The sequence below is a fragment of the Gavialis gangeticus genome, unplaced genomic scaffold (genome assembly GCF_001723915.1).
Source record: "Gavialis gangeticus isolate Ggan-Ray unplaced genomic scaffold, GavGan_comp1, whole genome shotgun sequence".
Classification (NCBI taxonomy): Eukaryota; Metazoa; Chordata; order Crocodylia; family Gavialidae; genus Gavialis; species Gavialis gangeticus.
In genome coordinates this window covers 20,586,569-20,601,829 of record NW_017729009.1, presented here as the reverse complement: position 1 = coordinate 20,601,829, position 15,261 = coordinate 20,586,569, and the positions used below count along the sequence as shown (strand labels likewise).

The 15,261-nt window shown below is 41.8% G+C and overlaps 1 protein-coding gene across 1 annotated transcript in view; it reads right to left on the bottom strand.

Moving 5' to 3' along the window:
• The window catches only part of LOC109292661 (formin-F-like), a 68,352-nt gene extending 63,970 nt beyond the window's left edge, over positions 1-4,382 (bottom strand). The window contains exon 1 of the mRNA XM_019510213.1: positions 4,135-4,382. Within this exon, the coding sequence (XP_019365758.1) occupies positions 4,135-4,170 (36 nt within the window). The 5' untranslated portion in view covers positions 4,171-4,382. The remainder of the gene's footprint in view (positions 1-4,134) is intronic.
• Positions 4,383-15,261: the final 10,879 nt, after the last annotated feature.

Here is a 15,261-nt window from a genome sequence, read left to right as displayed (position 1 = left end):
TGATCCAGCTCTTCCTCCTGATGTGGTGGCCTGTAGTAAACCCCTACCACCAGATCCCTCTCCCCCCACCCTCGCTGAAGTTTGACCCACAGGGTCTCAGTTAAGCCTTCCTCTGGTCCCATTTGGAAGGTAGAACTGGTATACTGTTCCCTAACATAGAGCACAACCCGCCCACCTTTTTTCCCCTTCCTATCTCTTCTAAACAACCTATAGCCCTCTATGTCTAATGCCTAGTCAAATGTTTCATCCCACCATGTCTCAGGATGAGGAAAAGAAAGGGTAGGGAAGAGGTTGAGGGAACTATCCCCTAGAGAGCAAATATTATCACCACATTCATGGTCATTCTAGTTTGACGACCACATCCATTTAGTGCCAGTTATCTAGAGAGGTGATTGGATGTGGAAAGTTTAGGTTAACAAGCATATTCAGCAGAGCACCGAGGAGAAATATTCATGCTTTTAGTTCCTCAAATGAAAATGTACTCTCTTCTTTGAAAGGCATTGTCATAACTCCTCTCTTCAGCCATTTCCACCATCCTAAGCCTCAAGCAGTCACCCCCTGTTAAGGAACAGACCCTAGGAGAGAGAAACAAATTGGTGCACTCAAACACCAATGACGATACCTTGTAGAAGGCTCAGCCACCAAATCTTGGTGATTTAAAAAATACCTCCAAGCCCCTAACTCAGGCTGATAGTCTGGGGGATGACAGAAGGTCACTCGCACTTGGGCAAGTGGCAGTTGCTGAGCTGAGTGCTGGAAATCAACATTTTGCTAAAATGGAGGGCATGGATGTCAGGGTAGCGTCTCAGAGTAAACCACTTCCCAGCCAATTTTACCAGCATTTTCTATGATGAATGCCTAGAACAACCAGCAGAAAAATCTGAGCTCACTCAGTTTTCACTTTTGCTTTGCAGTTTACAGTTGAGCTATTATTAAAGCAGATGAGAAACCGATTTACAGTTTTGCATACTGCACGCATCCTCACGATTCATTTTTCTTTTTTTCGTGATGGCCTCCTCTGTAGACCCAGAAACACAAAGTTTTGAAAGAATATACATAGTTCAGTGAATATTTTTCTTCCATATGGCTCAGTTTATAAAAGTGGACTAATGGAGTCCAATCTGGATTACCAAGTGGATTCAGTTTGCCTTTAAATCAGATACTGATGTGAGATTTTTTAGAAGTGCTCAGTAGTTAAGCCTACTCGACTCGCACTGAATTCAAAGATAAACCTCCCATTGAAATTGATGGGAACAGAGTTAAAATCAAGGCCAAACACTTTTGAAAGGAAATGATACATACCCTTCATTTCTATCTCTGTGTTGCCTTGTTCAGTGGGCCTCTAGTATCCATTTGCAGTTCTTAAGAATTACCACAGCAGAAACAAGAAGTGTCCTGTGTACTTTAGCGGCTGCTGTATAGTTTCAAGGCAGTGCCTAAGAAGTATGAACAAACCTACTGTTTAATATCTGTGTGTAGCTGCCAAGCTCCCAGGTGTAACTTTACATTTTTACTACTTAATGGACTGAAAACAAAATAATAGGGAAACTGGTTGATACATTGCTGCATCAGTTCATTACTAAAGTAATAATGCCCTGTGCCTTTTAATTACAGTAATTAAAATAATCCACAGTGGTAAGAACTGTAGAGGATTATCATATTTGCTTATTAATATGATAGTCCAATTAGTCCTGTGATGAAACAGTGATTACCAGGCTATTAAAAAGTGACATCTCATTATTTTGGAGAAATTTATGAGGATTTCCGTTCAGAGGTTTGTTTACAAATCTCAACTTGTTCCATCAGATCGTGTTAAAAGGCAAGATGCAGAACGGGAAAGAACGCGGTCTCCAAGGACCAGACCTCTTAAACGCCGGTCAGCTCCATGGGATGGTCTAACTGGGATTTCAAGATGAGTTATCAGAACACATTCAGTGACATGTACTGACTAACACATGCCAAAAATGGAGTGTAGATCAGGCAACGCAGGCTTTGACATCTGTTCAGGTGATTGGATGAAGCCTAGATTAACTCAGTCGGTGTTGCCTCTCCCTTTGAAGAGAAGCTTGGCTGTATTTGCTGGGTTCCTTATTTCAAAACATTGTCCTAATCTGTAGACAAAGCTCAGCTCATCAATGCTATCAGTCTCTTGAAAAGTCTCCAGTTGGCTCAATTCTAGGAGGCTTCACTGAGGAAGTCTGCCATTAACCCTCTGGACACCCTGTGGCTTTTTCAGTACCTGATGAGCTGCTTCAGTTCACATTGCAGGGGCACAGAAATGCAACAAAGTCGGCCCTCCCGTGATTGATTCTGTGCTGCACAAGAAAGTCGACATTCACCATTTGTTGGACAAGAAACAGGGAAGGTCAAAGGTAGCCACAATGCTTCCCATTCCCATGTAGATTTGTTATCCTGCCTGAACCTCAAGTACTTCACACTTGCACAGCAGCTTTCATCCTACAGCTTCAAAGCACCCTAGAAACATTTACAGTACCAGTGGGAGCAGATAATCTGTTATACCCTGAACCCCTCTGTTCTGCATGACAATTAGTAACCATGAACAAAAAGGGGTTAGACTTTTTGCACTCCCCCTCTCTGACCACAGAGTGGATCATTAGCAATCTCAAGAGGACATCAACATGGAAAAACATGCCTCTTTCTGGTGGCAAGGACTATCCCAGAGGCCAGCTACAAGCACATGAATGTGCACATCAGAAGATATGGATTCATTTGGCTTTATTTAAAAGGAAGTGATCCCTTGATAAATACACAATGAAAACCTTCCTTAAGCAACCTTAGAAAAGACCAGCAAAAAGTAAAAAGATCAATCCTTTAAGAGAGGTGGCCTTTAACTAAAATTCTAACAAAAATTGTACAGGGAAGCCTTGGGGATATAGTACTTTAAAGTGGTTGATTAATGCAAAGTAGAGTGGAAAGGCAGAAGAGGCCCACAGCGATTCTGTGCAGTACTGAAATGCTATCAGCTCACACTAGAATCAGGAGGAGCAAATACTTAGAAGACAGGGCTCAGGAAGACTGAGGGCCAGATTTTCAACCAAGTACATACAAAAAGGCATGCAGGCTTTTTTCAAGCTTGTCCCAGGTGTGGAAATCCCCAGAGCATGCACATAATTGGGTTTTGTGCACATGCTGAACTGTGTGCATATGCAAGCCCTGCCTTGTATAAAACATCAGGGTATTTGCATACTCCTGAGACTCCTCCATTACATGCTGCAAGAAATAGTAGCAATGATTCAAAAGCTGCAACTGGCCTCCAAGACAGTATGGAGAGACCCCATGCAAGCAGCAGACAGTGGAAATAGAAACTTTCTTAAAATTGACTTATGCCCTCTCACTACCGTTGTCATCAAAAGCTTTTCCAAAGGAAGCCTGGAGTGCCAGCTTGTTGTGCTGAATAGTGCCACATGTAATGTTCAAGCATTAGTAGTTACCACAACATCTAACACCTTTCAAATGTCGCCCGCCCCACCCTTTCTCCTGGCACAGCAACTCTTTACTCCTTCATAATCAAAGAATGGCTCTGGGCACCTCCACCAGTGAAGACCAGCAGCACCCGTTGGGCTCAGCTCTAGATCAACCCATGCATGCAAGTGTTCATAACTATAAATCACCTTCTGACACAAGTATAATGCTAAAAGGAATATATACCTAGCAGAGGCTGTGGGACTTATTCTGATCCGGTGTAACCTAGCATAATCCCGTTCCCTTTAGTGAAAGGACTCAACTGCTTTTGTGCAAATAACAAAGAGGCTCTGTATTAATAAAGCTCTTCCGTGTCACATGGTAATCCAAAGAATCCTCCAGAGGCAAGAGTTTCAAGCTTCATTATTACCCTATACAAGAACTATTTTTATATCTGTAGAGTCACATATTGTGGCTCTTAAGGTTAAAGAAACAGAGTCCCTTTAGCCTGTTTCAGACCTAACTTTATCGTGTATCACATATTAAGCAGTGAGGGCTGGTATCACATAATAACAAACATGGCTAATCATCCCTACTGCCAATTACCTACTAGGAAAACACAAAGCTGTTTTCAGTTTCTGAAATGCTGTCTCTTCACTTAGGCACAACACATGCAGCTTTAACAGCAGCAATATCCATTTCTGTCTTTACCTGGGGAAAGGTGTCTTGTGTCCTCTTCTTGTCCATGGCTGTGAAACTTCTGCTTGTTTCCTCAGTATCCCCTAAGGTTACACCCTATAGTTTATTCACAAATCACACCTGCGCACTATTCTCCTTCTCTTGAAATCTTGCAGCCACTCGCTTTGGCTTTTGTTAAGTGTTATTTCCTTGTACACTGAGAACTCAAAGAAACAACGCTGTGCTGTTTTATGCCAGACCAGCTCTGTGAAAAAAGCAGAAGTAGAAGTTTTTTGTTTGCTTTCTCTCAAACTATGTATCTTTTAGTTACTTCCTGAAATCAGTGAGTCATGAATGCTAAATTATGATCTATTACTAAAAACTGATTCTATCTGAACACAAAGCAGTCCAGCTACTAAAATAATATCCACCACCAAGCATTACAGTCTCTCGGAGAAATTACAATAATTCTTCCCACCTAGGCTAGATTTTCATGGCTATAAGTTTCTGTGCACACTTACATACCTCTAACGTGTGTGTTCAAACTCTGCTGTGAGCACATTGATAGGAGACAGGTGTAAATGCACTTTCATGTCCCCTGAGGATAGCATTGAAGGAAATCTCTGAATAGGCCAGCAGGTTTTAAAATAGACCTAGGCTCTTTGTCTAGCAGAAGAGCAGTCTAGGGTTTGTAAAGAAAAAAATGGGTTAAGAGTCAAGGATGCCTACTCTGTAATTCAAGCGTGGACATTTATCCTCCCTGCCTCAGTTTCCCTATCTCGCATCAAGGTTTGTCTAATGTAAGGTGCATACAGTACTAGCAACAGGGGTGGAGCCCAGGGCTCACCCTCCCAGAGCAGGGCTCACCCTCCCAGAGCAGAGCCCTGCTCTCTCTGTTGTTTCCTGGATTATTTGTTCATGTTAGATTGGACTGCCATGGTGTAAGAAGCTGAAATAACTCAGCAGCAGGGTCCAAAACCCAGGTCTCCCCCAACCTCCTAGAAAGAGCTCTAACCATTTGGCTTCAGAACCACACTTCCTTTTTGGTCACTGCCCTTCTAGCCTGGAGAATGGTGTATCCTTGGCCACCCCATGGGCCAACTTCAGAGGCGTGAGGCCAAGCCCACAGTCTGGTGGACAAGATACCACTTGGGACGTGAGGGGGAAGAGACCACTCAGGGCAAAGCTGATGTAAAATGCAGGTCTTCTGACTCCTGGTCAAGTGGTCTGACCACTAGGCTATTAGACAAAAGTTGGGTACCACTACCTCAGCCCCTGTGTTCAGAATGAATGGGAGGTTGGGGTGCTGCACTTTATGCTGGGCTCATCTCTGCTGCTGCCACTTAGTTGGTCCAGTTCAGGTGTGCATCTCCCTTCTGAGAGATCTGGATTCCAGCATGATGGAAGTGCTTCCCTTGCAACCTGAGGCAGAAGACTAAGCTCTAAGGGAAGTGGGAATTCAGACACACTGCTGGGCCTGGCGTCCCTGTATGCACCTTTCTTCTGAGTCTGATTGATTTGGATCAAACCTGGGAGGCACCGAGGTGTCCCTACTTGCTATATAGGATGCCTCATCACCTAACTTGTAGGTTTGGATCACTCTCCTTAATGAGACACTTAAATTTTGGGCTATGAAGTCCAAATGGAAGCATCTTAAAGGTTGATTAGAATCTGGCCTTAAATGACTTAGAAACACATGGGAACTCTGTAGGAGGGTGGGGAGTTTAATCTAGATGTCCCAACTCCTAAAGCATCCTTCTTCCCAACCGTAAAACATATATAATGCCACTTAGCTCAGCTCTCCATGACTTAATGCCTGTGCTTTGAGATAACTGAATTAAAGGTATTACAAAAGTGCTAATACATGCTACTAAAACAATATTCTGATTATTAGAACTGATAAATGAATAGGACCTTCCCTTCATAGGCCTGCTCCATGGAATAGGGTCTGCTAGCTTAACAGACAGACCTTTCAAAGAAAATATTTATTAAAATTTTATTTATTCCTACAAACATTTTTCACTCCTGCTTCTTTTATGCCCAGGGTGATAGCGTGGATGCTGCCCATTATACTGAAAAGTGATAAACAGGGATGACATACTTTTAACCATTTTTATGGGTTCCCTTAAATTGTTCTGAAAAAAACTTTCGTTTAAAAAAAAAAAATCTAATTTATCCATTAATTAAATCCCTAAACTGGGCAATATGTCTTTGGATTCCCAGGCCCTGAAGAACTTTTAGGGTTTTCTCTTTAAATGAAAGACTCCTACGGATCTTTTTCTCTATCATCATTATAGCATTGCAAAACATTTCAGAATAAAGAAACGACAGGTTTATTTTATGAAGGTTTTGAAGACATATTGGATGGTCTCCCTCTACTTTCTGCAGAACACCACACTTTGTAAGGTGGCAAAATATGTGAGAAAGCAGTTAATCAGAACAGAGCTCAATTACTACTTTTAGAGCAAACATTTTCAACTATTGTGAAGTTGCTAATTACACTTTCCTTTAATAACTGCTTGTGTGCTACCTTTTCCCGGCCCCTGTATTGACTGATGCAAACACATACCAGAATCCAGGGTTATATAGCAAATGCATGAAGACATGCAACATCCCTATACTCTGCCCTTCCAAGCGCAAAAGAATCACACAGAGGTGAAAGCTGAACCTACCCAGGAGGGTGAAAGCATTATTGGAGTTGGGAATGAATTGGCTGACTGAAGGAATGGAGTTGGACAGGATCAATCAGTTGTAAAGCTGGCCATACTTCTCCAGGGTTCACCAGGAGTGACCTTTAGAGAGCCAATCCAAAGGTTAGGTACCCTTTCGGTCCTATTTAAACACCATGCAAGCAGTTCAATTTGGACTGAAATTATGGTTACGACTTAGACTGTCAGTTTGCACAGGGGTGCTTTTCACCCAAAATTCACCATGTCATTTTCTTCTGCCCCCCAAATTTGTAGATGGTTCTTTAATGACTGAGGAAAAGCCCCCTATGCCCACTTTTGCTGCAAGACCCTAACTAAGCCCCTTTCAAAACTGACCTCTGCCATTTTGCTCATAATAACCCAAGCTTGCAAATAAATGGCCTAGTGTTCCCTTTCTCTATATGCATTTAGATACAAGGTCTGCAAAGTCAGGTCTGACCTCCTTACAGGTTTTTAAAGCACCTTACTCACAGGGCCTCAGTTAATACATACAACAGCTAAGTGCTAGTAGGGCTTTATAGACCACAATATAGCGGTTTTTATTGGAAAAGGAAAACAAAGGCACTGGAGGGATGGATATTCTCTGGAGAAAAACTCTCCTAACACTTAAGGGGGTTGTATCCATCCCCAGTTATCATGGGGTTATGTGACAGAAGCAGTTATTGACTGTGAATCTTCACTTTCTTTTCCCATTCTGTATTTGCTATCAAACACAGGTTTCCTTGGATGAAAACAGCACAACACACTGGCTATGGAGTCACCCTGTTCTAGTTTCATCCTGTATGGAGTGCTGCCTGCTTGTGTGACCCACATGTCAGCATGTGACACCTGTTGTGCTCTGGGTTTGATCCATGGAGGACATGGATCTGTTTGAGCTCTAGGCTGGAGTCTGTTGTTTCAATTCAGTCTGGAAATACCCATGGCTTTTTGCTCTGAAGGTCCCACTTCAGTCCCAGCTGTTGGCACTGCATCAGCTTTGAGCTGCTTGAATGTTTTGTTTTTCAGGTTTGCACAGGGTGCTAAGGTCTCAATCCTATGCCTTTGAAAACCATGACAAAGCTCCCATTAGCTTCAATTGTGCAGGATGAGGTCCTGAGATCATACGCTAGATAGAGAGGACAGGAGGGGTGAAATCTTCAAATACAAGCCAAGCTGGGAGCACTCAGCATTGTGTAGAATAGGGTCCTAATAAAGCCACCTACTATTTAGCAGAGCTTCAATCAAAAGAAAGAGCGGCTTCGCCTGGAGGACTTGGAAAGTCTGACAAGGTATACAGGGTATTTATCAAATATTTCTTTTGCATTGTCTTATTATTTGTATTATAATAGCACCTAGAGGCCTTGTCATGTTAGGTACTTGTCCAAATGTTAAAAAAAAGTCATCCAATAATCACACCTTTCTTAATAGCTGTTTATTTTAAATTTCAGCCCCCATCAGCTCTTTAATAACTGCACACTGCCCCAGTTCTTCACCAACAGAAGTCACCAGGAAATAACTGATTTTCCCCCAACCCTCCACTGGCAGTCCCCAAAATTTGGAAAAACAAAACTTGCTTCTGGTCCATCTGAAATCATTTCATTGTGAAATTCTTGGCAAACAAAAAAAGCTTCACTGCAATACTGGATCATCAACTTTTTTTAGATAATAAAAGTGAAGGGAACTTTGAAAGACAAGTCATTTCACATGGGAAAAAAATGTTTTGAAAAAGTTGAAATAATGTTTCTTACTGAAAAAAAATTGAAACTTAAAAAAACTTTTTCCAAATACAACCGTTTTTCCCAAACCTGCTTAAAAAAAACAAAACAAAAAAAACCCTTTTCCTGAAAATATTTCTCACATTATTGTTTACAACAAGGGGCCTTTCTCCCCCCGTATTTCCTTTCTCTTTAGAGCAGCACCTGAAGAGAGCAGAAGTCAAAACTCCTAACAATACTATTGGGCATTTTTTTAACCTAGTAAGATGGAAACAGTACCAAGAATATCAATGAGCAGAAAAAGACTTTGGGAGATAATATGATGGTAAACCAAGAAAGAAGAGCTGGAAAGGAACAGATGGATAATAAGAGGGTGGAGAGGTCACTTTTCTGGAGCAAAGAGAAAAAGTAGGCAGAAGATCGAAAAGCTCAGAAGAGGTAGCAGATACATTACAACGGAAATAAATTGCTATTGAAAATACCATGCCTCAGCCTTGGCTAATAGGTACATCAAGGAACTAACTGAAAGCAGATAAGAAGCACCATATTATGGGTTAGAGAGACCAGTGTGACAATGAAGGACCAATAGGTACCAAAGTATAGATCTGTCACTGAACTGCAACGCACAAAGAGAAAAATAATACGTTTAGTGCAGTTATCGGTCTCCAGGGTGAGATGGGAATGCAGGTAGGGAAACATTTATTGGAATAAAAGGGGAAAAAATGTGAAACCTAGAGCACTGGACCCATTCACTTGCCTTAATACAACCAGCTGGTAACAGGTGGGCTCCTCCCTCCCACTCAAACCTGTAGGCACTGAAATACGCTGGCTCATGCCTGGACCTCACTTATGGCAACTTCTCATCTTAGCCACACAAGCAACTCTCCTGTTTGTAGGATCTCACCGGACTGGGAGTGGAGGTACGCAGTGCTTGCCTACGAAATGTGTCTCTGAGCCAATAAAGCATCCAGTGGACTAGAGCATGAGCTGGGAGCAGCATCTGGTCCACGTTGAAAGGTGAATTCAAACGCTGCATTTGCAAAGGACAGGCTCGACTAAACGGGAACGTATAAACAAGGTAATTCCAGCCTGTCCTCCGTCACCTCTGTCTCCACGAGCGTGGGAGGTTATTTTTGTTACTTATCTTCAAGCACCTCTGCATGCAGTCAAGACATTTGAGTCACGAGTAAACAAAGCGAGGCGGGATTCTGAATTCCTCCAAAGACTTCAGTTTGGATCAAAACATTTGTCTCAGCACAAAGTCAAAGGCTATCAATACTGAAACGCCCTGCATTCAAAAGGGGGAACACAATTAAATCAAGTTCTTTATTATGTTACAACTCTGACAATCAGAAACACAATTAGAAATCCTTTACCTTTGCAGGAATGCATTCGGAGAAGGCATTTTGCCCTTTTATTTTACATATTTCTGTCCTCTTCTGCCTGCATATTGGTACAGTGTCCATTAGCATTTGAAATACAGAAATGAAATCAGATTTACAAGATAGGAACCCGTTTAACTTGACACCTGTTTCTTTTCTGTTTCTGTGCAAATCTGGCACAGGAAGTCATGTCTCTAAAAAGATACGGTTATTTCAGACAACTGATTCTGATCCTAGTTTTAAGCCAAGAAAAATATTTATGCTCAACGGATTAAACTCAGTGAAACTGAGGGATCTCTTGTGCATTGCATGCAAAAAAAAGGAAGAGGAAAAAAGCTAGCGAGATCAATCATTTAAAACGCAGACTCCATACTACTGTTTCCACCAGGAGCCATGGCAGGTCAACAGTGGCATCTAGTGGACATTTATATTCAATACAGTACTTTTCCATATAGAAATGTGTATGCCACAGTATATACAGCAAAGAAACAGAAAGAAATAATTAAAGAGAGCATTTGGTACTTATGCCTCTGTTTTTAAACAGTAAATGTTATATTTAAATAATAAAAACCCATAATTGTTTTATGCCCCACTAGTCCAATTAGAATTCCTTTAAAGATCAATTCAAAATCTCTTGGAGTCTAAGCAAACCTTCAGACTTCCCCTCACAGTGGTACCAGTTTCCTACCTCTAGCCATGCAAGCTCTTCCATTAGTAGGCTTTAAATGCAGGCACTGTGGATTTTTTTAAATGATAGCTAGGATTTTAGATATGCCAGAAGGAAAAAGAGGATAAGTGTGATGGTTGCAGTTACATGATTATTTGGCACAGCATTCCACTAATAATGCACTTTATAAGCTTTTCTTCCTATGCTATAACTTGAATGTTGCTCCCAACTCTAATCCCTTCCACAAAACAAAAACCTTAAAGTGTTGTGATGCTTTTAATGCAAGCTGGCTAGCCCATCGTTAGGTACAGGCTACAAATAAGGGAAGCAGACCTCACTGGCTGCTAGCTAGAACAGACTGATATTTGCAATTCTCATTCCCCAGAAAAACCCCAAACTCAAATTTCTCTCATCCCATTTCAGAACCAAAAAAAAATTAAACATTTTGAATTTTTTTCAAATTAAAAATAAAAAATCTGTCTTGAAATAACATGTTTGTCCTGAAATTAAAACACTGAAGAAAAGCCAAAAGCCTAGAAGTCTTGACAGACCCATGGCAGACTCGGAGGGTCCCAGCCTCCTGGTTCTGTTATGGGGAACTTGGAAGCCTTCAAAATGAGCTGGAGTTTTTAGGACCTCCAGATTCCCTGCTGCAAAACTGGGACCAAGATCCAGCCAGGGATGCCGGCTATGCAGCAGAAAGCCTGGAAATCCTGAGATCCACAACCCTGGGGATGTCTACCTGGAAGAAAAGAAGATATCTGAGAAACTTGAATTTTGCTGGAAGCCAGGGTCACTAGCATCTTGCCAGGGAACGAGGCCAGTGTCCATCCATGATGGTGCTCCCGTCATACAAGCTCTCCCACCGGGTCCCTGTACTGTATTGAAGCTTTGGTATGGAGGGGTTCTTAAGTAAATGTCAAATATTCTTATCCATCTTGCCATTTCTTCTGCACATTTCTATATTCTGTTAAATGTAGTGACAGTTTGGCACAAATAAAGCAAACTAGTAATTAGCTCTCTAGCTATCAGGTACCCTCTGCTTGAACTGGTAATGCCTATTTAGCCATTGAAGTTTAAGAAACAAAAAATGTTTCCCAGTCTTCTGCCTTTGCTGATGGCTCATTGTCTCTGCCAAGTAGAGAAAGGAGTCCACCTACACGGTTCTAATAATAATAATCATCATCTGGCCATCTCAAGTAATTGCCATTCAAGCAGCTCACTATTTTACAGTGTTGATGAAAGTCTCAATCCTGTGCAGATGGGTCACAGCTGGTCCAACCCCTTCTAAAGGTAGAAGGGCACCTGGGTGGTGCTGGCCTCTTCCCAGAGTGGGGGCTGAGCAAAAATTGGAGAAAGCAATACAGACTTACAAACTTTTGAACACCTATAGGCCATGCACAAAACCTGAGCCCAAACTCACCCCTTCTGCAAGCCTGAGGTCAGTGTATGAGGCATGTAGGACCCATCTCAACATCTAGCAATTTAGTGACTAAGTCAGAAATAGAAGGCAGTTCTCCTCATACTCATCCCCAGGTTTTATCCCAAGAGATATAGCTTTAGCTATAGGGTGTGCATATGGTACACATGTATGCATGCATGTATATTTTAGGGTAGTTAGACGTGAAAAATCATGCAAATAAAAGTTTCAATTTTTAAGGTCTCCATATTCAATTATCACCTCTAAAATAGAGCCTTTTATATTTCATAGCCGATATGAAAATTAAAGTATGAAAAAAAAGCAGGTCTTTGAGCAGACAGGCTCATTTTCATCCACAAATGAATTTGCTGTGCTAATCTGAGGAAAGAGTCATTTACTACAAAATAAAGTTTGAAGACCTATGAAATGATCCAAAAAGACAAACATTTTTTCCACTAAGTTCTTAAAAATAGAAAGAGTTTTCTACTAGAAATTAACCTCTAGAATTCATCTGTTGGAGCCTCAAGCCCAGCACACAGGGGCCAGCATCACCCAGAGAAACACAAAGCCAGACCACATCTTCAGCTGGTGTGAATCTGTGCAGTTTTACTGTACTTTAATCTCTAAACGTAATTAAGCTACATTGAATGACACCATTTGAAAAATCTGACCTAGACTATTTTTTTCTGTTGCCTAATGCATGTTTGAGTCATAAACCTGCACTTTGTGGCTTGAAAATGTGTCATTGATGGTCTGGCCAAGCTGAATGATGAGAACAAAAAATCAATGCCAGAGTCAGGCACCTGTAACAAAATCCTTTATTGCTGATGGACACAGATGCTAGGAAAAAAATCCATGAAGGATTCCTCTGGAAATACACAACCATGTCACAAGGTGGCACCAGAGACTACTTTACTTTAATTAAAGCCTTTAAAACATCCAACTGGCAAAATAAGGTAAACTAATATATAAAAAGAATACACCACATAAATATATGGATCCTAACCACATCTTCCTTGCCTGGAACCTGGAAGCCTCTGACAGCCCCAATGCACACTAGAGTTTTTAGGGCCTCCGGATTTCAATCATGTTCTGATCATGACACCATCTCTAAGTCCTGATGGCTACGGTAGCGTTCTTCTGGGACATCCACTCTAGAACCTGAGCAGACAAATTTGTCAGTCTTTTGTACAAACAGAAACAGATTCAGCAGAAGAAACTGAAACCCACCCCAGAATACTGACTGCTGCTTAGGGAAAACTCCTAGGATAGGGATAGAAGTTACACATAAACCGCTTCAAGTGATCAGAAACTGGTTTAAACCTGTAACAGAACGGAAATTCGGTGCACATAAACCAGTTTCAAAATGGTTGGAACTGGTTTAAGATAAACCTGGTTGAATGTAGTACCAGACTTAACCGACTTGGGTCAAACTGGTTTATGAAACTTCTGTCCCAGACCCCTTCCTGGTTCAAGTTAAGTCACAGTCCCCCAGCATCCCAGCATGCTTTCCAGCCCCGGACTGTGCTGTGCTGTCTGCTCCAGAAAGCAAGGCTGGCCCCGCCCCTCTGCTCCCTAGCTGGAGCAGTGAAGGAATAAGGGGGTTGGAGGCCAGCCTGGCTGGGGATGCCGCCCAGTCTGCAGGGGGAGGACTGCCTCCACCAGGCAAACCCTGTCTGGGGCCAGGGAGGAGAGTGAAACACCCCTTCCCCCACTCAAACTTACTGCTGGCTGCAACTGTGGACTACAAATCCCATGGGCACGTGGAATCAGGATGAGGAAGTGATGAGCAACCCTGCAGAGTCCTGCTGCTGTAATTCTGGACTGCAAATCGCAGAGACCTGGGGGCAGCAGGAAGAAAAAGTGAACACACAGCCAGAGCCATGCTCTGGTGCCCCCTGGATTCTGGCCTGAACCACTGCAGGCATGTGGTTGCATTTCCTGAATCAAAGGTAAATGTCTGTTCACTTCTGTTTCAGTTTAATCTGTGGAGTTTAGACTAACCTGCAAAGACTGAATTGATTCAGTCTCAGGCTTTTTGACTCTCTGTACCTAGCCCTATGGGTTGGTAAATCTAGATTCAAAAATCTGCCCTCTGAATCAATTAGAAACAGGTTTTGAACAGGAGTCTACCATGCTCTAGGTCAGCATCCTCATTGCTGAGCTACAAGCTCTAATGGGTGTGTAGGGAAGAAGGGGCACCACCACCCCTGCCCTGCCCATCCTGTTTTGTAACTTTTTTATGAAAAAAGAACTGGCTTTTATCAATAAAGCCTGGAAGCAAAACAAAGTGCTTTGGTTTGCCAAATATTCCAGTATGCCTATCTATTGTATTGATGCAAAATTATTATTTTTTAATTAACACAGTGAACCATTAAAAAAAATCAGTCTTTCAGAATGCTTTAGTTCTGTCACAGCTTTTGTTTAAAAGTTGGTCATCAAGCACTGGAATTCAACATGATGATTCCCATGCCTTTTGTAAGCTTCAGTCAGACACTTCTGACTTAATTTTCAAAAGTTTAGACCTACAATTGTGCATCTCAGTTTTACGTGAAATTATTGCTTCCGTTGACTACACGCAAGTAGGTGTGTCAGCAAAAGCCCAAAGGTGCACCTAGCTGGATCCCACTACATCTTCAGCACGCAGTTATACATGCATTTTTTTGGAAATATAGTTTGCAAGTATAGAATAGTATCACTTTTCCAAAGATTGGGCTCTCTAGATTTGACTGGTCAACTCTACCATTTTACCTTATTCATGCATGCAACCAGAGTAATCATGTATGGAAAGGAAGCACAAAATGGTAAATGCACTTTGCCCTGACTTTTTAAAATCAGCTATACCAATGTCACTGTTTGATGGATTACTCTGCTGAGACTTATGTGAAACCAGCCTTTTGCCAGCTGTAGATGTCTGAGAACAGATCTGCACTGAAATGAGAGGACAGTCTCCAAGAACAAGAGTTGGAATGAAACCAACCACACCATTGTATTGTAGCTGATTTGCCCTCCAGGAACCATTTATCATTATCCTATATTTTACAATGCAGGAAGCACTTAGCTGCACTCACATGTATTTTCAGTCATGGGTTTTCTTTAAAAAGTGTAACCACCAACTGTTTGTCCAATGGCTGGTTTTCACTAAAAGCTTTTTTTTTAAAATCCAGCCTTAAATGTCACTGGAAGTACTCATCATTGGTCCATTATATCATTTCTTTGGGGGCGGGGGGGAAGGACAGGGTGGGAAAGCCATCTGAATTCAAAATCAGTCACACTTCTCTCTCAATCT